General features: G+C 41.0%; 1 protein-coding gene across 2 annotated transcripts in view; it reads right to left on the reverse strand.

Moving 5' to 3' along the window:
- plod2 (procollagen-lysine, 2-oxoglutarate 5-dioxygenase 2) overlaps positions 1-16,759 on the reverse strand; it is a 40,594-nt gene extending 23,835 nt beyond the window's left edge. For both annotated transcript variants that reach the window (XM_080417596.1, XM_080417595.1), the window contains exons 1-2: positions 16,276-16,759; positions 222-313 (exon numbers count right to left, since the gene is read on the reverse strand). In XM_080417596.1, the coding sequence (XP_080273722.1) occupies positions 222-313; positions 16,276-16,378 (195 nt within the window). In that variant the 5' untranslated portion in view covers positions 16,379-16,759. The remainder of the gene's footprint in view (positions 1-221; positions 314-16,275) is intronic.
- Positions 16,760-22,165: the final 5,406 nt, after the last annotated feature.

Genomic DNA, 22,165 nt, shown 5'->3' on the forward strand with positions numbered 1-22,165 from the left:
CAGTGTTAGAGTTGGATCATAAAATGTGTAAACATTCTTCTGATAGCAGCCTTGTGGCACTTTGTTTCCCATGACATCCAAATTCTTCAGGCTAGTATGGGTTGGTGTTAGAAATACCATGGCAATGACGTCAGTGTGCTGTACTGTAGTTAGTGCGGGCGAAGAAATTGCACATTCAATGGTAAAAATGGTAGAACGGGAATAGATGAGCCATAACTTACTTTCACAGTATAGTTGAAATAGTTTGCAGACTGCATGAAGCGGCGGAAGCCATCTGTCTCCTTCGTAGCAACCGTTAGGACAAGCAGATTTTCTGTAAGGGACACAACATTGAACTCCGTCAACAACACAAATAAAATCATCACGTATAGATAGTTTACTAAATTACAGGGAGTGTACAGTGTACTTTGGTGTACAAAAATGTTCACCATTGACAATTTGGGGACATTTTATTGCCCAAATGTTGGCTTCCGTAACAAGAGCTTTACCAAAATATTGTTCTGCGCGTATGAAGTAGTGGGTATCCTGTTTCTGCAAACCATATCCCAACAAAACCTCAGGCCCATGTCAACACGTTGACAACTGCTTGGATCAGCAGGACAAACCTACATCGTACGGAATTGTACATCCATATACAGGTCTTTATCGGATTAAAATATAAAAAGCGTATGTTGTACACACCACGGATCTGGAAAACAAACAGATTCTTTCACCCCGGAGTTAAAAGAGCTCCAGTTCTTCGACCAGGTCAGAACATTTCCGCTGGCCATGAGTGCTGAGGTTGTGAAAAGTCTGAGACCAAGAAGAAATCAGCACCATGGCCTCTTATGAAAACAAATCTGAAGCTACAGAGACCGGGGCTCCACCGTGTGCTGGTCGTCACTCATCTTTAAGGTTTACCAAACAGCCCCAGAGAAATGTAAGCTAAACACACAGCTTAGGTACATTCATCTCTACAAATACGAAATAGACCCCAGTGGAAATAGCTTTTTTGGGGGAAAAGGAACCCCACACCACCACCTTTGTAATTAATCGAAAGCAAGTTTGTGCCAAAAAAGTGATTGAACACATTTTTCATGCAAACTCTACATTGCCACATTACTGCTTCGCCTCTGGTGCCCAGTATGATAATCATACAGGGTGGAGCCTTGATTAGAAGGCTCTAACCTGTCAACATCCCTAGATCTTAAAGATATACAGTCTTGTTCTGTGAACAGGAAATACCATTTCCTTCATGGCTTCTCTTCAAGTTGCCGTCCAACATTTTTCTATAGTGGTTTTGTTGGCAGAATGTGTAACAGACATAAAGACAGTAATTCACAAAAAGTAGGTCAATGACACTTTAATATGGTTTTACTGGACCACTTCAAGACTAAGCGTTTGGTGTTTTTCTAAGGCCATTCGGTCATAATATTTAATATGCAGCATTATGTTCCAGTAAACCCTCATAAACGATTTACTGGACATTTGCAAATGAGAGGCAAAGCCCATTATCACGACCCTGAGCCTTGTGAAGGCTTCAATTAAAAGTGAAACCCTCTGGGTGTGCGCCGGGAGCGGGACAGATAGTATGTGAACCACTATCTACTACTTTGTAGTCTAATCGCAATGTCCCCCGTTCCATTCCAGCCAGAGACCTGTGCTGCACATAACGTCTCTCTCTCGCTCTAACCACAGCTCTCTCTCTATACACTCCTGATCTACAAAAAAGAGAAATGCTCTGGTGAAGTACTTAAGTGTATAGCGGTCTGCCCAAATCTACATTTTTGAAATCAGAGCCTGATTTTGATCATGTGAATTTAATTACCTCACTTTGATCATGTTAATTACTGGACTTTACCGCCAATCTCACAGTCCATACAGATCGAAAGACTCAGACAAAATGTGTAAATCTGAACGTTTGCCGCTGGCAATGTTGTTATTATTTAGTCACAATACTACTTTCAATTGGTTAAATATGAATAAAACCCCACAGACAGACCTAACCACTTTCAACCTGGTATCCCTGTCTGTCTTGGGCGTGTTGTTACTGTCTAGGCATTTTCAATTTTCCCAAAATTGTGAAAATCTACAAGCTCACAACTCACTCATCAGCTATTTTCACTACTTTTGCGTGACACTATCAATACGACCAAGTATAAAATAGGGATTTCTGGGAAAAAGAACATGAAAAGATGAAATATGGAGGTTTCTGAGCTTTCTGCCCGACACCAGTTTTTCTACCAGTGGTCAAGCTTCAAATGAAACATCGACTGTTCTTGATTTGATGTACTTCATTGAGCGTGGTGTTGCACGCCAAAGATGGCAGATCTACAAGCTCACAACGTGTTGCAGCGTGCAACTAAGTAACTAAATCGGGCTAAGTAGCTATACTAAATCTGGCTTTAAGATTATTAATGCTAAATGCTAAAATTAGTGTTTTATGCCTTCTTAGTATCATGTTTGTGTGTGGGGGGGGTGGGTGGTACTTGAGGATTGTTTGAAATATGCTAGTGGTCCCGTCCAGAGCCAAAAAAAAGAAAAAAGGTTGCAGTACACACCCACCCACACACGCAGCCCCTATTGCATCTCATTTCCACCCATTTCCCGTCTGTGGGCCTTAGCCATTCTCTCATCCCTGTCTCGCCTGTGGCCCTGTCATCGCTCTGATGGCTATTCCAGTGCTGCTCTGACACGCAGGGTCTATAATGGGCTGTAAGTGGATCCCTGTCTGCTTCTAACCTTGGAGGAATCGGAAGTCAGCTGGCAGATAGATGGCAGACGCGCATAAGCCCAGGACGGAGTCCATATTGTGCACAACCCAAAGGAAAGCGCAGCCTATTCCAAAGCTCAGGTGTGTCCCTGTTCTTGTTTCTTACTCATGCCTTGGCTTGAATGTGAATGAGAGAGAGCGGAACGGCATTGGCCCGGAGATGTTGTCTGCTACATCTGGGAAACACATTCTGTGTTTCGCTCCTGCCGAACAACTGCTTTCGTAGTAACAGGAGCTGCTACACTGTACATGCGCCCCCCCCCCCCCCCCCCCCAAACTACCATAGTGCCAAAGTTGAAGCCCAGGTCAAGTTCAAGCTGTTGTTTACTCTGAATCCTATGTACTATGGTAATTTACCCTGACCAGAGGACATGCCATAAATCAAACAAATTATTGCTTTCGTTTTCTCTTTCTTTTTTGCAGAGAAGTGCAAACGTGCAGTACATGCTGTATAGGAGCAAGCCAACAGTATGTGATGGGAATCCCACTGAAAAAAAGAAAAGACACTGTATATATCGTAACCTTGTATGTCCAAATCCGTTACTTTTCAGGAAATGGAAAGAATAACCTGTGTTACAATGGATCCAATGTAGTCATTAATTATTATTCACAAGCTCTTGTTAATACTTTTCATTGGTTATAAACCCCACAGACGGACTTAGCCACTTTCACTTAATTCTTTGTGGGAAAATAACAAAAACGATTCCATACCCGGGATGTGCACAGGCAAACTATGCAGGTTTTTGGGTTAATATGCGCTCGGTATGCATAGTTTAACTTTTGGAGAGGAGCACTGCTGATTTCATCGTGTTGGTGTGTGACGAACCCGGTCATTTACGACCCGGCGTCGAATCATACCGCAACAACCATCAGAGAAGTCCATGTTTACATTGTTTCAGCTAAGCTTTGTGCTAATATCACGACGTTCATTATATTGCACATGTCGATCTGCGTGCGAGTGCTATGGAGATTATATCAAAAGCGGCCCTCCACTCATAAAGCGCTTTATGTGTGGACACGGCTCCTAAATCAAAGTCCTTTATAACTTTGTAGCTGTGAGCCATGGTCTACAGTAACTCCGCCACTGTTACAGATCCTATAGCCCGCAGGGAATGTAACTGTGGTAAGTTAACAGAGCATAGCCTGTTGCCGCGCATGCGCAAGAACTCTGAAACGCCGCTGCTTAGTGTATGTCAGAGTTGACAAAAACGGTAATAAACAGCTCCTATTTGAGAAAAGTTCAAAACGGGCCACGTCACTGTCTGCATATGCTAATGGTCAATGCCTGTGTGAAAGTTCAATGCACAAAAATGAGTCAGTCATAATGACAGAGGTTCCTTCAAATAATAGTTAGATAGCAGATCTATAAGCTCAGAATGTGTTGCGATTTGACACGTTATGAGCTGTACGTAAGTAAGTAAGCCTTGTTTTGGTAGCGTGAGGCAGCTTGTACACCCCTGGACATGACGCTAGTATGTCGCAGGGACTTACCCCCAATCCAACCGTTGATGCTGAGTGCCAAGCAGTGAAGCATTGGGTTCCATTTTTAAAGGAACTACACCATGAATTTTTACTTTTTCTTCTTTTTTGTGTGTTTTTGGTCTCCCCTACCTCTCTTCTATCCCCAAAAATACCCCAGTTTGAACACTCAGGCTTTCACAGCAGATCTGGGGTTTTCTGTAAATTGGTCTCAAAACAGGCCAAACTGATTTGGGCCCTGACGTGACGTCATGTCAGGGTACAATCCCTCCCGTTTTTCAGTTCCAACCCAAATCCAAAAAAAAAAAACTTTTTCCACACAGAACCAGGAGATAACATGCATACAAACTGGCTCAATAGCGCCCCGTGCCAAACAGGACAATGTGGTATTGCAGGTGAAAGTGCTTTATAAGCCAGAGAGAAGTTAGTTGGAATGAGTATATCTGAGGCTTGATTTAGGCTCAAACCTTTTGAAAAACGTTTGAGGGACATAAACAATATGATATTAAATATTATTATTATTTTTTTAATTCATGGTTTAGTCCCTTTAAAGTCTTTGGTAAGACCCGGGCCAGGGATCGAATCCCGACCTCAGTCTCAGGGCGGACACTCTAACCACAAGGCCACTGAGCTGGGGAGCTTGTAGATCAGCTATATTTGCTACTTTTGTGTGGCATTAATTTACAAATAATAAACAAAAAAAAGTGTGAGGTTTCAGCTCGACAGCGATATGTAAGTGTGCTTACTATTGTATGTTTTCTCATTTCAATACATACAGTAAATATTATTTTTAAACCAATTAAAATAAAAACGGGTTCAAAATATGATATGAATTGCTTATGGCAATTTCCATATAAGCAATCATTTTGTGACCCTTTTTTTTTAAACCAATTTGGGAGTTTGCTGCAATCTAATAAAGGTTAAAACCATGTAAGGACCAGGCTGACCTGATACACTGTGATGTAAGTAAAACAGCTAATAAAATTGATAATGTGTGTGTTCCATTTAAGTGTGCAAATCTGATCATCATCAATGGACAATAGTCAATAGTAGTATCAATTTGCACATTGGCATACCAAAAGCTAACACATTATACATCTTATTAGCTGAAGTTGTGTTGCTTACATCACAGTGTCCCTAGCTCAGCCTTGGCACTAAGATGTTTTTCTCTTCTTTAGATAGCAGCCAACTTTAATGCCAAGTCTTATCTGTCGAGATCACAATGACATCCCTCTGCATTAAAGAATCCCAGAGCAATATCTGGAGTGGACATTCTAAACCTGTATGTCATCATGAGTATTGTGCTGCGGGGGTTTCTAACATGAGCAAAGCCAACTTGCCAAGTGATCTTTTGGCAGCATTCGCACACTCCCATGAAATTCACAGCCGAGTCTGTCATATGGCGCCATGATAACCGCCTGGACATCTGCCTCTCTTCCTCTGCTATATGGGAAATGTATGCCTGTTGTCTTGCCCTAAAAGGGAGAGCTAAAGTAGATGTGTCCAGGTTATGCCACTCGGCAGGTGAATACAGCATCAGGGCAATTGATGGGTGTGAGAGAAACAATTTACAATAACTTAAATGGCATGAACCCTAGACAACAAACATTAGGTAATGTACCTTATGTTTGTTGTCTAGGGTTCATGCCATTTACTCTGATTTCGCACTTGTAAATCACCCTGGATAAAAGCATCTGGTAAATGCCTAAAAATAATTGTCGATGGGATTCTCCCCTTGCAGCAAGAAAAAAGGGAAACGTCTCCCTCGGACAATGGTATCAGGGGAGCACTTTCCTCTTCAAAATGCTACATTTAGAATGAACGCCAATTAGCCTTTCCATGACCCTGCCCTGACCTCATTGAACCACACGTTTCCCTCTTGCCATAAACAGGGAAGCCTCAAGAGTACATCCCAACAAGCAAGCACCCAGTTAAGTACACCCTCTGTGTGCAAACCACCTTTGATTTAAGTGAAACGAGACAGAAGACACTTCTGGTGACTCATTCTGATGGGTTTTTCCATATACAGTGGCAGTGCAGCTTCTGGTATGGAACAGTTAGATTCCCTGGCATTAGAAGTTGAGGTAACCATGCACTTTCCTCTGTGAATTTCAGTCAGTTGGGATGTTGTTTTGTTGTTAAGCAACTTTGAGTACAGAGAAAAGCGCTATATAAATTTGATGTATTATTATTATTATTGTTCATGTGATTGAATTACCTATGTCAAGCAAGTTTCAAGCCTCCGCAAGTTGATTTCCATAGTTCAATGGAAACAAATGTCATCCTCAAAAAAACAAATAAACTACGGTATGCTTTGGAAAATGGTCATCAGTAATGTCAAGTATACCATTAGGCTTAGTTTAAGGAAACATGCCAGACTCCCAGTCTCCTCCTTAAGTTCGGGAATTTTTTTACGTTTTCTCAATTCCTCAAATTCACAATTTCCCTATAATTCTTGTATAAATCCCATTTCCCATATATTTCCGTTAATATTTTCCACGTCTGAATAGTAGACACAATACTTTGAAACCCCTAGGAATGACCCAGACCCAGTGTGTAAAAGGAATCCAAAGACTTGATTCACTGTTTCATTTAGAAAGCAGAGAGTAGTTTTTGGACAAAAGCAAACTACAATTTTAACAGCTAGCTGGCTAGGTTATCTAACTAGGCCCTACAACTCCGAGCTTTTGGCAGATTTGCCATTCCTCCGACAATTTGTCAGTTTCACTGATGCTGTTGAAAGAAAGACCATAATCACTCTAGTGATGAGGCGTAGCTAAGAGACAGATGGCAACACTCAAGAATGGGAGGCTTTTAGATGGCCACATTTTCAGAGGATGAGCGTCTAGTCGGTGTTCGTTTGACAGTCCTCCATGAACAGCCCACAGAAGGAGAGGAATGCAGTTCAGACAACACAGTAACTCTTCTCCAAGAAACGCAAGTGTTCACCCTCCCATCCCGTCCTCGCCTCTCTCTCTCTCTCTTTCTCTCTCTCTCTCACTCTCTATATCTGTGTGCTGCGTGGGGGGACGGACGGACGGGCGTCTAGGTAAACTTTCACACTTCAATGAGCAAGCGCTCCGACTCACTGGCTGGGCTTCTGCTCAAGTAAGCATTTCTTAACAGAAAGGAAAAAGGGTCTCGTGGGGAATGTACACAGTCCACGGCTGTAAGGACAGAGGGAACTTTCCTCATCCGCGAGGCGCTTTTAGCAAGCCAACACCAACTCCTGTAATGTCAGGCATTTTTTTGGTACCGTCCCAGTAAACACACATCGTCCGACCAATGTCACACCAAATTGGTGTGTGGCCAAGAAACATCCAGCTGGTTTAAATTAGAGTACAGCCAACATTTCCTAGTCCTTCCATATGTTTGGCAGAGATAGAATAATGTTTAACAGGTGGATCTCTGTCTGACATGCATCTTCCCACGAAGCATGGAGCATTCAAATCCGTTCCATATATTATTCTATATTATGCTGACTGTCATACTGTGCAGGAGATTACCAAGCACATTTCAGCTATTTTTGCACTATACTGTTAAACTCTCTGGCACCATTGCTCATTATTGCTCTCCACTGAGCACTTCAGTGTAGCTGTACGTCCTCCGTTAATTTGACTCATTAAAAATAACTTTAAATGTGGTGCGGAAGTTTAACTTTTAGATTACAGAGGTAGACTAGGAAGTGGCCTGTGTCGATTTCATCCCTAGTACACACAGAAGGGTTTAATCCAGCTGTGAGGTACATCTGTGGTGCGCACCAAACTGCTAAATTGTAGTTCAGCAAGCCATGCAAACCCAACCACTCCAGGGGCACATCATCACTCTAGCTACTCCCGCAATATGAACTCTGCACTGCATACAGTAGCCTATACAGTATGAGTATACACAGTATGTAGGTTGTTCTTACGTGGCAAAAGCACAAACCCATATGTAGCAGGAGAATCACCCTCAGAATCATTTTTATTGTCACATCACAAGGTTTACAGGTGTAAAACAAACCCATTGACCTTGTCATGCATAGCAAGTAAGATTCTTTCCAGTTAATACGTAAGACCATTTACCCCCCAAAAAAAGTTCTTCTTCTTTCCTCTAAGTGTTATTGCTTCAGTGCACACCTCTGGAACGCACTCCCCAAACACACATCAGAGACACCCCTCCCTACCTACCTTCAAAACCGCCCTGAAAACCCACCTATTTAGAATAGTCTTTCCGAGTTTACTTTGATTTCAACTCGTTATTTTTAGTGTTCTATTGCTTTTAATTCATATCTTTTGCTTTTCTGAGTTTTCCTAATAAAGTTAAAACGTAATTTTTTGTCCTCTCCCCTGGCCCCCACACACATGTAAAGCGTCTTTAAGTACTATCCCTAACCTTGAACCCAGGACAACAACCGATCCTGCAAGACAGACAGACATTCATACTAGCATGCAACACAGACATCAACCTACCATTACATTTAAAAGCTTCGTAGCTTCATATTAGATTCACATTTTAACGTAGCCACAAGTCACGTTGGCATGAGCAACTATTTTCATATTTTAATGTAGCCACAAGTCACGTTGGCATGAGGAACTATTTTCACATTTTAACGTAGCCACAAGTCACGTTGGCATGAGCAACTATTTTCATATACCTGTAAGTGAGCATCCCTAGACATGCAGACATTCCTTTTCACCTACTGTAAGTCTGTAACAGCCAAAGTCTTTACTCTTTACCTGGGTGAGAGCGCCATGTGTTTTCACTTATACCCCATGAATCTAATTTTAGGTCTAGCCACAGGAAGACTGGGGTTACTGCATGGTTGGAGATAGTTAGTCATTATTTCAACTGTCCGCAACACAAAATAAAACTTTGTCTTTATGTGGGATATAAGCTCCAATGATTGATAAAACACACCAGCGCCACAATGCTAGAGCCATGTAGTGTGTCCTCCATGGTGGGGGCGGTGTTTTCGATTGCCAAGTTCCATTTAAATTCAACCATAGGGAGGGCATGATGTCATCACCATCTGCCCAGGGATTAAGTTGGGAAACTTGACAAAAGTCACATTGAATCATGGGTACCTCTTATTTGTCTTCCACATACTGGAAAAACAATTACAATGCTTAAAAAAAGACAGACAAAAACAAAAACACGTTCAGCTGGTGTTCATCACGAACGAGCGCTTGACACCGGTCATGAATACAATTAGCAAGACATTTCCTCGGATGTTTAAAGACCTGTAACCATAGTGCTACAGTATGTTTGTTGATACTTCAAGGGAATATATAAGTAGCTCAGGGAAATTGAGCAAATGGGTTTAAGCTCACATAACAGGTAGGCCTATATTTAAACCCATTAAGTAAAATTGTAAAAATGTCCTCTAAATCCTGACAGTTTTATGATCTTTTTATGTTGCTATATCAGTGGTGCTAAAAAAAATCAAGTCAAGGACCCCCACAATTATATATATTTGTTCACGGACCCCCATCATCTCAAAATAGTTTGTTCCAGGGACCCCCAGAAGCAAAGATTTGAGTTAAAAATCTAGTTAAAAAAATATATAAATAGGCTATTCAAAGATGTGCACACATTTTCAAGATTTTTCAAAAATAGAAGATCTACAAGCTCATAGCGCGGCACGAAGTGACACGCTATGAGCTTATAGATCTGCTATTTTTGAGTGTAAGATATGGTTAAGCTCACAAAGTGCCGCCCCGTGACACAATGCGTCGCAGCTCGCTGTGAGCTTGTAGATCGGCTATTTTTGCCACTTTTGTCCAAAATTGTTGTACGACAAAGAGGGCATAATTTACACAAAAAGAACACGCACACAAAGCGTTGAAATATGGACAAGGTTTCTGCCTGACAGCAACGATATGTAAAGTGGACACCATAATTTTATGAAGGATGTCATATTATATATATATATATATCTCAATGGTGCCACAAAGGGAGCTTTTATGTCCAACCATGACACGTATCTATGTATGTGTTTATGTATGCTGCTACTCACGGCAAGGTTTTTTTTTCTTTTTTGGGCTCTCTACATACTGTAAAGCCATGGTTCTCAACCTTTTCTGGACCAGGGCCCACTTGAAAATCTCAAAAGCGTTTGCGGCCCACCCATGTGACCACTTAAGACAGATCGTGTTTATTTTAATGATCAATCAATCAACCAGTAGTATTAGTATAGTATACGATAAGAAAAAATACCATATATTTTATTTTTTTTTACATTATTGTAAAATTATCAATAAAATCTTAGTATTTCGACAATTATTTGGGGACCCTCTTCCAATACCCTCGCGGCCCACCATTGGACCCACATGTTGAGAACCACTGCTGTAAAGTACTGTATGTCAAGCGATCTGAAGAGACTGTTTATGGAGACACGAGCTCATAGCGAGTGCCGCGCTATGAGCTTGTAGATCTGCTATTTTTTGAAAATTCATGAACATTAGTGCAAATCTTTGAATATATATTTTTTAAAGCGAACATTTGTAACTCAAATCTTAGCTTCTGGGGATTCTACAAATATCTTCTAAATCCTAACAGTTTATTTGAAACAATATTTGCTATAATATCAGTGGTTCTCAAACTTTTTTCATGTCAAGGATGTATTTGTCCGCAGACCCCCAGAAGCAAAATATTTTGTTCCAGGGACCCCCAGAAGCAAAGATTTGAGTTACAAATGTATATATATATATATATTCAAAGATTTGCACACATTTTCACGATTCCCCCCCCCAAAAAATAACAGATCTACAAGCTCATAGCGCGGCACTATGAGCTTGTATATCTGCTATTTTTGAATAGCCAGAGAAATCTAAAGTGACACAGATGCGTTCCCGGATTGAATGGGTTAAATACATGCATTTCTACTTCATGATCTAAAAACCATCATAACAGCTTTGACTATAGCCATTATGCTGACTGACTACTGTATACACAAAAACCCAAGCGCTCCCAATGAGCCACAAAAGGTGCTCTTTTCTCTTTTCTTTCCTCCCCATCTGGATCTCTGGATAGGTTTTTTGAAAATGTTTTTGTGAAATCATGGCGAGTTATTCGGTTGGTTAATGTGGCCTTTTGAAATTCTCATGGTCCAATTTGTATGTCAGCAGAGGGAAAATAATTTCATGTAAATATTTAAAGCAGCTCTAAGCAATTGATTTCTTTTTTCTTTTTCTTCTTTTTTTCCAGTTTGTTTCTGTTAAGTAAATTGAACAATGTTCAGCATTGTTCAGTGCTCTGACGTGGACAAAGTGAACTATCTCAAAGTTGACCATATCGTTTTTTCATTTGGAGTATAAAATACAATATCTTTGGTCCTACATGGGAATGACATTACTGGCGCATCTAATGGCAATTACAAAGTCAGGGTCAAGCAATTATAAGGGATAAATGACCTCCCAGACTACAGACTACATCATAAAAGACTCCATAAAAGCCAATGTAATATCCCTGCCAATGCTCTGCAGCCGGTCCATTCCTTTCCTGAAGCTATGAATCCTCTCACTGACACTAAAGGCTTGTGACTATCACCGAGGCAGGGTGTCAACATGGTCCTGGCAACACTGCTGAAGTACCATCTGTTGTATGGGACTGGCTTGAGGTGGAGCCTCATGGCTGCGGAGCATGACATTGTCCAGCATGTTATCACGCTGTTTATATCTATTTGCTGGTTGACAGAGAAAGCCTCAAAATCTGTAAACAACACAACAACAGAAGGGCCAACACACATGTTTGCAGAAAGGAGGTATTGAATCAAACTCGTGGTGAAGTGTGACAATGTTCCAAAAGATGAATTACAGGTTTCGGCCTGCCAACTAGGTTTGTTAGCACTATGGACTAGAATTACAGACCAGAGAGTCATTATGCCATACCATGCAGAGGGCATGGACAGTCTTAGGTGGAGTTTCCTTTTCTCCTCTGTGAAATGTTCCCCGTTGGACGGTTGGTGATGTATGTGATAGACATAGGGTTCCTTTCTTGGCCTAAAGAGAGCCTGGGACTTTTGAGCAAACCCAGAGCATGCTATGGTGATGGCATTTATCCCAGCCTCCCACAGACAGCCACAGATGTATGTCAAAGTCAAGTGTCTGGAATGCAAGAAATGTTTTTAACAGATCCATCTAAAGGTCTTTCCGTGAAATCCCACATGACGTAATGGCCCATTGCTTAGAAACACCACTTTACGTCAACTAACTTTTACTTGTATGTTCGTGAGATGGTCAGATGTTTTTCGTGATTTTATGTTCCTCCCAAGTTTATGGCTTACCAGGCAGGCTGATGTCATAACAAAGGAGAATCAACTTTTATTTTTAACTTAAACAGGTGTGAATGTTTTGTCCATTCAATGTGTGGACTAAAATATTCGTGGTTTATGAATTTAACAAATATATTATTGTCATATCACGATCCCCTTGTCTTATGCTTACATGCATGGGATACAGTATGTCTTTGGCTGCAACATAGTTACAGAATGAGCAAAGAGGCATACAGTAACACTTAATCCATTCCCTTCAATGTTCAATTGACTCCATATTCAACAATGAAAGCAGCTGGAGTGAGTTAACAAACAACATGCTTGATGGAATCTAATTGACCAAAGATTTGTTTGATAAACCTTTCAGTCTGGCTGCTAACTGGCAAGAAAGATGAATGCCCGGAGATTTGTAGTTGCGCTAGATCATGTAGCATCCTGCGAGAATTGCACCTTCGTTCCTTTGTTTCTACGATCTCTTGGCCTAATATTTCTTTCACAAGCACATAAAAGTAAAGAAAAACACTTCCCACTGTCCATCTGGCGGAAATATGATCTAATTTCCATTTGAATCTTTGAATAGTACTAGCCTGCTGTGAAAATGATGGGGGTTGACAGACACAACATTGCTCATTAATCCTGTAATGTAATTCCCCCACATGGCAATTGCAGAGGTTTTTCGAGAAGTAAACAAAATGGCTTGCGTAGTGTCCTGGGTTGGAAAATGTGAAGAACCCCTGTGCAGTCTCAATGTCTCAATGCAGCCCCCTTGATACATATACTGCAGTGTTTTAGGAGCTCTTGCAGGGCTGTGGTTTGTCTATTTGGCGTGTATTTCAAGAAGCAACCTACTCCCCTTAAATACTTAAAATGAAATTAGATAAAAATGTGGTTTCTTTTGCTTTTAATCTTTTTTACCTTCAGTGCCTCTGCTGAACAGTGTTCAGTTCTTACTCCACGAGCCTGTGATGAAAGTGACTGCCAAGTGCCTTTCCATTAATTTAGAGTGGATCAACTAGCCTACGTCTAAATGTGGATCGTTTGATGTCTGCAGTACATCATTATACCACATATGCCACATCAAACCTGTTCCTACAAAGACTGTGATCACAAACACTGGTGTGTTAACAACAGTGGTGTTTTGGTCGTTGGACGGGACACCACGGCGTGTGGCCAGTATTTTTTCACGCGCATGTACGGCACGGTGCACGCGCGTGCACCGCCACCACCATACCGCCGTACCATACCACCGAAAAAAATAATCACCATTACACCACTGGGCAATTGCAGAGGTTTTTTCGAGAAGTAAACAAAATGGCTTGCGTAGTGACCATACTTTCGTTTGCAAACAATTTGACATTGTCACTAATTAAGTGCTCTAAAATTAAACGTGGCTATACCTCTGTGGGAGCTGGTGGTGACATTTGCCCAGATTACATCTTTTTTTAACAACTAACGAGCTGGAGCCTGCGGGTTCCTAGCCTTCTATATGTGCTACAATTCCCTGCCTTGCTGTTAGATGGCCTTTAGGCATCTTGCCTTTCCAGTGACAAAATGCCTCATTAGAATTGTGTTACTGAAGCTACCTTTAACACATGCAGATTATATGTACCAGAACATACAAGCCTACAGCAGTCATGACACCCAAACGCCAAAGAGAATACACACATGTATCCATTTATAGAGCTGTTTACACGTTTTACGAGATGCAGTACGTGTGACTTGAAGACAACACGGGCGATATGAAAAAAACTCTTAATTCTACGGTAATAAAGAGAGCAATTGAGCTACCGAGGAAGGAGTCTATGAAGTTCTAAGGCCTCATGGGATTCATTTGGGGATATAAACTAAATGTATCCAGAAGCCTCTATTCAAAAGTTTGAGTACTCATTCAGTGACAGCTACTTGGCTCTGGTCCAAGCGCTGTAAAGTTCAATTATAGTTGGTAGACAAGCAAATCATCATGATTGTCTGCTTCCTATCGAGACAAAATGAAATACCTGCTTATGAAGATATCACGCATTAAAAAAGGCAATCAGAGACATTTTTGTATTGGCTGAACGTGGGAGGTTCTCGTCGAGTCGTCGGACATGCTACCCATTAAAAGCGGGAAAGCATCTGTGTCATTTTAGATTTTTGCGTTGGCTATATTCAAAAATAGCAGATATACAAGCTCACAGCGCGTCACTTCGTGCCGCACTGCAAGCTTGTACATCTGCTATTTTTGAACGTTTTAGAAACATCTTGAAAGTGTGAGAAGAACTACTGATTTGGAAGGCAATCGTAGAATGGGTTAATGTTAGATTGAATAATCCCCCCCCTCTCTCTCTCTCTCTCTTTCTTCTTCTCCCTTTCTGGAAAACATAATAAATGATGGAGTTTACACCAAAAAAAAGACTTTCACCCACTACTTATTTCACCTGTAAACCAGTGATGTGACAATAAAGTTACACACACAATTAAAAAGTTTACAGACTAGTCTGTGTGCTTTAAATAGCTTACTACTACCAGTATAATCTTTACAGATGCCTGCCCTACAGTATATGAGGGATATTAAACAGCCCTGCCCCATTCACTGACAAAATAAAATAAAGTCGAATTGTGAGAAACAAATCACAGACGTTGTTTTTCACACGCACGACCTTCTCATCTACAGCAGTGGTTCTCAAGTGGTTCTCAAGTGGACACTTACGGGTCCATTTGGTTCCATTTGTACACTGTCAGAGTTAGGGGGGACTAAAGCTCAAAATGCATTCACTTTGACACACACACACACACACATGCACATACACATACACATACACACACACACACACACACACACACACACACACACACACACACACACACACACACACACACACACACACACACACACACACACACACAGGCGTGCAACCTGTGTGACACAGGTTGTGTCCCATCCCATCATGATGTTGTGAGACTGGGTAGTGGTATACATCTCCTATAATAAGGACAAAGTGTCACACTTTGTACTTATTATCGAAGATGTAGTGGCCAGTGATGGAAGAAGTACTCACATTTTGTACTTAAGTAAAAGTACCAATACCACAATGTAAAAATACTCTGTTACAAATAAGTTTACTTGAGTAAAAAAAGTACAAAAGTATTTGAATTAAAATATACTTAAGTACTGAAAGTAAAAGTACTCATTATGCAGAATGTCTCATTTCACTAGTTTCCAAATGTATAAAAATGCTTTCAAATTAGCAGATCTACAAGCTCACAACGCGTTGCGGTGCAACGAGTTGTGAGCTTGTAGATCTGCTATTTTCAAATAGCCAAAGTTTAAATAGGGCTGAAGTGGTTAATGTATGTTTTGTAATAGTAATCGAAATCTACAAAGTAACTAACTAAATGTTCTGATAATTGTAGCGGAGTAAAAAAGTACAATATTTGCCCCTGAGATGTAGTGGAGTAGAAGTAAAAGTAGCCTATTGGAAATTGGAAATACTCAAGTAAAGTAAAAATTTCAAAACATTTTACTCAAGTACAGTAGGCTTCTTGAGTAAATGTACTTAGTTACTTTACACCACTGGTGGGTACATCTCCTATAAAATAAGTACAAAGTGTCACACTTTGTACTTATTATAGGAGATGTAGTGGCAGGTCTCAAAAACAGATGTTTTCAGATGTGATAGCACATTTTATTATATATCAGGAGTAAAGACTAAAACAATTAAAGCGAATAATGCACCATACATAACAATTCACACCCATTTATATGGACCACCAGGGAGCTTCGAGGGAGAAAAAAAAAGTTTTCTCTTACCTTTAGGGATTGTTACAGGCGACTGACTCGCGTCGATGGAGTAGACGACAACATTTAAAAACTGAAAACAACACAATAAAAAATATAACTTCATGTACTCCATGGCTATTATGATGCTGAAGTGAGTCCAGTTCTCCCAAAATTGAGCCAGAAAACGTGCTGATCGCACAAGTAGCCTATAACTGCGGGACTCGGGACCGTTAACTGTGTGTTACTGTACCCCCTGCCCCCTGCGGACCACTTTGGTCACTGGGTCTGGTCAACACGCTCGTTTCTCGCGATAATTAAATAAAGGAGGAAAATCAAGAGAGTCGCATGGGACCAGGCAGTGAGAGTGACTGAAAGCAACTTTCACCATGCAGTCACTGGCTGGCATGTGAAATAGAGACCGGTATATAAGTACTGTCTGTCATTCACGGGGAAACAGAGCAGCGCACGATCCTGAGGCGTGGTTCCTGAAGCCTTAATTGCAACTGTAGCCAATTGGTTCTTGTTCCTGGTGAAAGTGAAGTTATAATCCCCGTGAAACAGGAGAGAGAGAAAGGAGGGATAACGGTGTGTTCAGCGTTGCCAGATTCTGTGAGAGAAACAAGCAAACGGGTCTATGAGAACAAGCCCAAATGAAGCGGCCACATGAACACTTACTTTAAACCTATTATGCATCGGCAAATTGGAAATAGCCGATCTACAAGTTAACAAGGCGACGCGTTGTAAGCTTGTAGATCTGCTTTTTTTTTAATCGTGGGAAAAGGGTGAAAATGTTTGAATATTAATTTCGTTTTAAAACATTTTGAAACAAATCTGTTATGGGGCTCCCTGGCAGGCAGGCACGAACAATTTGTTATATATTTCATATTAATTTGGGGTCCTTCACATGAAAATGTTTGAAGCAAGACCAAATGAGCAACTACACTTTAGAAACGAACCAAAAAAACAACTGCAACCCGCAACTACTACCAATATTTACAAGCAACTTTACATAAAAATAAGCCCAAAGTCGCTTATAATAAGCAGACATGGCAACACTGGGGATAACGGTGTTGCTTTGCCCCCCTAACAAAGTGAAGCTGAGGGTGAAAGTGTGATTGAACAAGTACAGCTGTGTTTGTGTGTGAACCCCCTACTGCTCTGCCCACAGCCCACCACCTCTGGTCCCCTCCCCTCAAGTTTAAGTAGAGTCTGTCTGTGTGTGTGATTCACAGCACACCCATTCAACCCTCTCCTCAACTATGAGACTTTTCATCAGTGGTGGGAAAAGTACTCAATTTTTACTTAAGTAGAAGTATCAATACTGCAATGTAGAAACACTCTACTCTACTCTAGTTATAAGTAAAAAATCCAGTAATCAACATTTGCTTGAGTAAAAGCACAAAAGTATTGGCATCAAAATATACTTAAAGTACCAAAACGTTTATCCGATCTACAAGCTCACTGTGAGCTTGTAGATCGGATATTGTATATAAAGTGCTGAAGTGGTTAATGTATGTTTTGTAATAATAATTACAATTTTTTTTTTCAAATAAATGTATTGGAGTAAAAGTGCAATATTTGGATCTGAGATGTAGAGGAGTAGAAGTAAAAATATTGAAAATTGTTAAAGTAAAGTAAGAAATACCTCAAAATTGTACTGAAGTACAGTACTTGAGTACTTGAGACGTACTTGAGACTTTACACCACTGCTTTTCATTCAACGTGGTGAATGTATACCGTGAAATACTGTAGGCTGACTTTTTTTTTTCATTGATTGAATACTTAATTAAAAGAGAACAAATAACAAAGATTGTTAAAAGGATAACACAAAACAGACCCCCCCCCCCTCTTGTTTTATTTTTTATTGTAGGCCTAGATAACATGTTAGGATGACTATGCATGATGCAGCAACCAGAAAGCATAATCACTTCAGTGACACATTAAATTATGCTGCAGTTCAGGGTTCTTAGACACAGAAACCAGATGTGGAACTGTATGAATTATGGCCATGATATCTGTGGAGGTCACTGTGACTCTTTCTTTGGTGAGTTTCCAGTCAGGGCTTTCTCAAATTGTTGTCCCATTCGGTATTATGTGTTCGTTGTAGCCGAATCTAACACCCACCCTGGCACACCATTCCTGTCTGGGAGCCATTAAAGTTAAATGGCCCTGATTAAGTGTTTTTTTCTTCTCCTTTACTCAATGACATCATCAGTCTCTGCTTTCAAATTCAGCCAGTGAGGATGTTAAAGTCTTCACCAGGGAAATGGATTTGTAACAGAGGTACTAGATACAACTTTTCACAGACTGCTCAATAAGCCATGATATCCCATATGCCTGTCAATGTCCTGTAATGCGGTGGTTCTCAAAGTGGCCCCCATGGGGTCCTTGGGAGGAGGGGGTCCCCAGCAAAAGTAGTTAAAATAGCATCCCATTAATTTAACCACTCTTTCCATGTATCTGTTGGCTATTCAAAACTCATCAGATCTACTGATGAGTTTTGCTCACAGCGCATCACTTCGCGCTCGTGCTGCGAGCTTGTACATCTGCTATTTTTGAACATTTTTGAAAAATCTTGAAAGTGTTTGAACATTTTTTATTTTATTTTCTTTAACACAAATCTTCTCTTCTGGGGGTCCCTAGCACAAAGCGTTTTCAGATGGTGGTCCATTAATTTAGGGGTCTATGACAGAGAACAACTGCTGTTAATGTCTTGTTAAATGTCATGTTTTTATGTTATGTGTGGACCCCAGGAAGATTAGCTGTTGTTATGCGCCAGCATAACAACAGCTGAAATGAACAGCTGAAATGATGAAATGAAGTCAAATGACTGATTCAGTCATTTGACTTCATTTCATCATTAAATTCATCACCTGTTAAGTGTTCGGGGTATGAGTTTCTTCAACTAGTTTTGAATACATTACCAGTTAAAACAGGCTGATTCACAAATATAAAGAGAGGCAAACCTTCTGAAGCATGGAAACATGTGTTTGCATTTAATACTCAAATGTAACCTGTAGCCCCTCTGTGATACTGCACAATTTAGGACCTGGATGTCACTGAATGGCACATTGACAAATATTAAACAAGATTTGATAACGCACTACACAGCCTGAAATGATGAATGGCTGTGGTAGATGAGCGTGCGCGGTGTCTGGCAGCATATTAGGAAACAAACTGCTTTAATTAGATTAAACTCAAACAACCCATAAACTTTTCCAATGCTACTGTGATTTTTATCCCAATGACACTCATGTTAAGAAGTTATATTTGGTTCATAATATCCACCCAGCGAGATGGAGCAAATGGGGATCAGGAAGCTCTGCAGTCGAGTACATCTCCTGCCTGGATGTATTTGCAGAATTGTTGGTTAGAGTTCACACATTCTACACATTTTCAAATGGTGACACATTTGGACCTCGGAGTTCATTGTGTGTGTGGGTGAGAAAATTATATTTAATTACACAACACTTTACAGAAATGTGGAGAAGACCGGAGCCAGTCTAATTAACACGACTAGCAGGCCACCCTCTATTTTGAGTGATGTTGTGGAGACATTGGGTTCACTGACTGTTGAAATGTAATATTGCTGAGGACTTGGTTGCCCATGATAGATCTACCAGCCTCCACAACATAACAGATGGTTCATTAAGGAGGCAAACATTAAATGGACGGATGTCACATCTAATTAAATGAAATGGGCAAAGGGCAGGGAATTGAACACAAGAGGGAAAGTCGACATCAGAATTTATATTCTCCATTTGCTGATATTCCTGACTTCTGAAAATGATTGGCCTGTATTCTAAAACGAGAAACGTCCTGTCCCTTTCATTTAGTCAAATGATGTAATGTGGTTCAAGCTATATCCGAATGGCGCCAGCCAAGTAGAATGACATTACAGCGACGATGAGGGACTAAGGGACACCTTTGCATTCTTTCTGCTCTTGGGGATGGCTATATTTGACATAGTGCCTCTGGTGAGAGAGGCATTTGGTTTTTCAATTGCAATGGTGAGTCATTTGTCCTAGACCCACTGGGCTCCCTAAACCCTGATTTGGAACCCACAATTGCCTCAAGGCTATGAGAAAGGCTTTTATTATTGTTCCAAATGGTCTGTTTCGATCACTTTACTGTTTAATTACTAGCTCTGATGAATGGAAAACACAGCACTAATCTCCCTCAGATAGCATGTCTCCCAGTCCCTGTCAAGGAAGATAGATAGATTCTTTCTCCGTCATCTTTGGTAAATGTCTGACCATGCTGGTCCCACGTACGATGCCACAGGCCATCTATCTTGGCCTAGGGCGTGGTTCAAAGGGTATCAGGAGGGGGAAAGTAAATAGGTTTCCCCTGATTGACCAACGCTGCATTTAAGAGGAGATAATAGTACTCCTAACTCTAAACTACCACAGGAAGAACACTTTTCATGTCCCCCTAGAGTCTGACCACAAAGAAGGAGGGGGAGAGGCAGAATGGCAAAGGCATGGCTTCATTCACTTTGACAATAATTAGGTTGCGCTTCATGTTGTTATAGGCTGCAAATCTAAGAAATGCAAATACAGTGTGGAATTTCGATCGAAGTTTTTCTTAAATGGAAATGTATGCAGGCTTTTGAAGATATTTAAGGTTTATCATTGCTTTCTTAAGCCCAATGACGTTTGGCATTCAACCTTGGAATTTTATTGCTGGACAGTTAGGGTTGGTCTTGTGGGAGACTCCCCTGAAATTACACAGGATGAGCTCTTTGGCCGGCCTTTCATCAGTGTAATACCAAATGTCATCATTAGGAGGTCGGGCTAAACCTAGAAGGTTGTAAAAAACATCTATATATACCACTGACCGCGCTTGCGAAGGGACTCTAAAAGGACAGCAATGTCCGTCCGTCCGTCCGTCCGTCCGTCCGTCCGTCCGTCCGTCCGTCCGTCCGTCCGTCCGTCCGTCCGTCCGTCCGTCCGTCCGTCCGTCCGTCCATCCATCCGTCCGCCCGCCCGCCTCTCCATCCCAACACTTCCCAGACACAAGATATCTCAAAAACTACTGGCTGGAATGCCATGGAATTTACTGCACACCTTCATGCTCCTCAGGGGATGAACCTTTTGGTGAGCTCACACCCTTTCCTCAAGCGCCACCCTTGGGTCAAAATGTCCAATTACATATAACTAAAACTTATGAGGAAGGCAGTGCACGCACATCCGTAGCCCAGGTGTAAGACAAGCAGCAGTATCACAAAATGTCTGTATATGTCCTGATGATAAAATATATATATATAAAATATAGCGGAGCTTTTTCAGTATTTCCAGTGTGCAGACTCTACTTCCTCTTTGTCATTATGTGCAAACGTGCCCCTCCCGCAAACTTTGAAAGCCAATCGTAGTCAAACAAAATGGAATTAGAAAAATCTGACAGATACATCTTGAGCCTGACATGACATGACTACATCGAGAGATAACTAGAAAAAGTGCTCCTCGGAGCACAGGTCTCCGCCAGGTCAGGTAGGTTATTGTGGCCTCCTAGTGGCGCTATAATAGGCCAATGTGAAAAGGGTGCCATTTCTTCTTAGGCCTTGCACGGCAATCGGACACTGCATTCATGATTTGAGGCATTTTGTTCTATTTTTTTTGTGCTAAATTAGAGCTGCTGGTGGCGCTATAACAGGCCAATGTTAAAAGGGTGGCATTTGCTCCTTTCGGCCTGGCGGAGACAATGAGTACCAATTTGGTTGAGGTTTGGACAAAATCGGGAGGAGTAACTGTATTATGCAAAGAAACTTAAAACCTGTCTGGTAGAAATGGACGTGGCTTATTTGGGGAGTTCCATAATGATCCAAGATAATTTTGATTGTGTGACCTATGGTTCAAGAGAGGCCAAAACGTGAATCCTGTTATAGCACCACCATGAGGACAATTTGAAACATGTAGGG

This window comes from Gymnoscopelus braueri, assembly GCF_963280865.1.
Source record: "Gymnoscopelus braueri genome assembly, chromosome: 21".
NCBI classification, from domain to species: Eukaryota; Metazoa; Chordata; class Actinopteri; order Myctophiformes; family Myctophidae; genus Gymnoscopelus; species Gymnoscopelus braueri.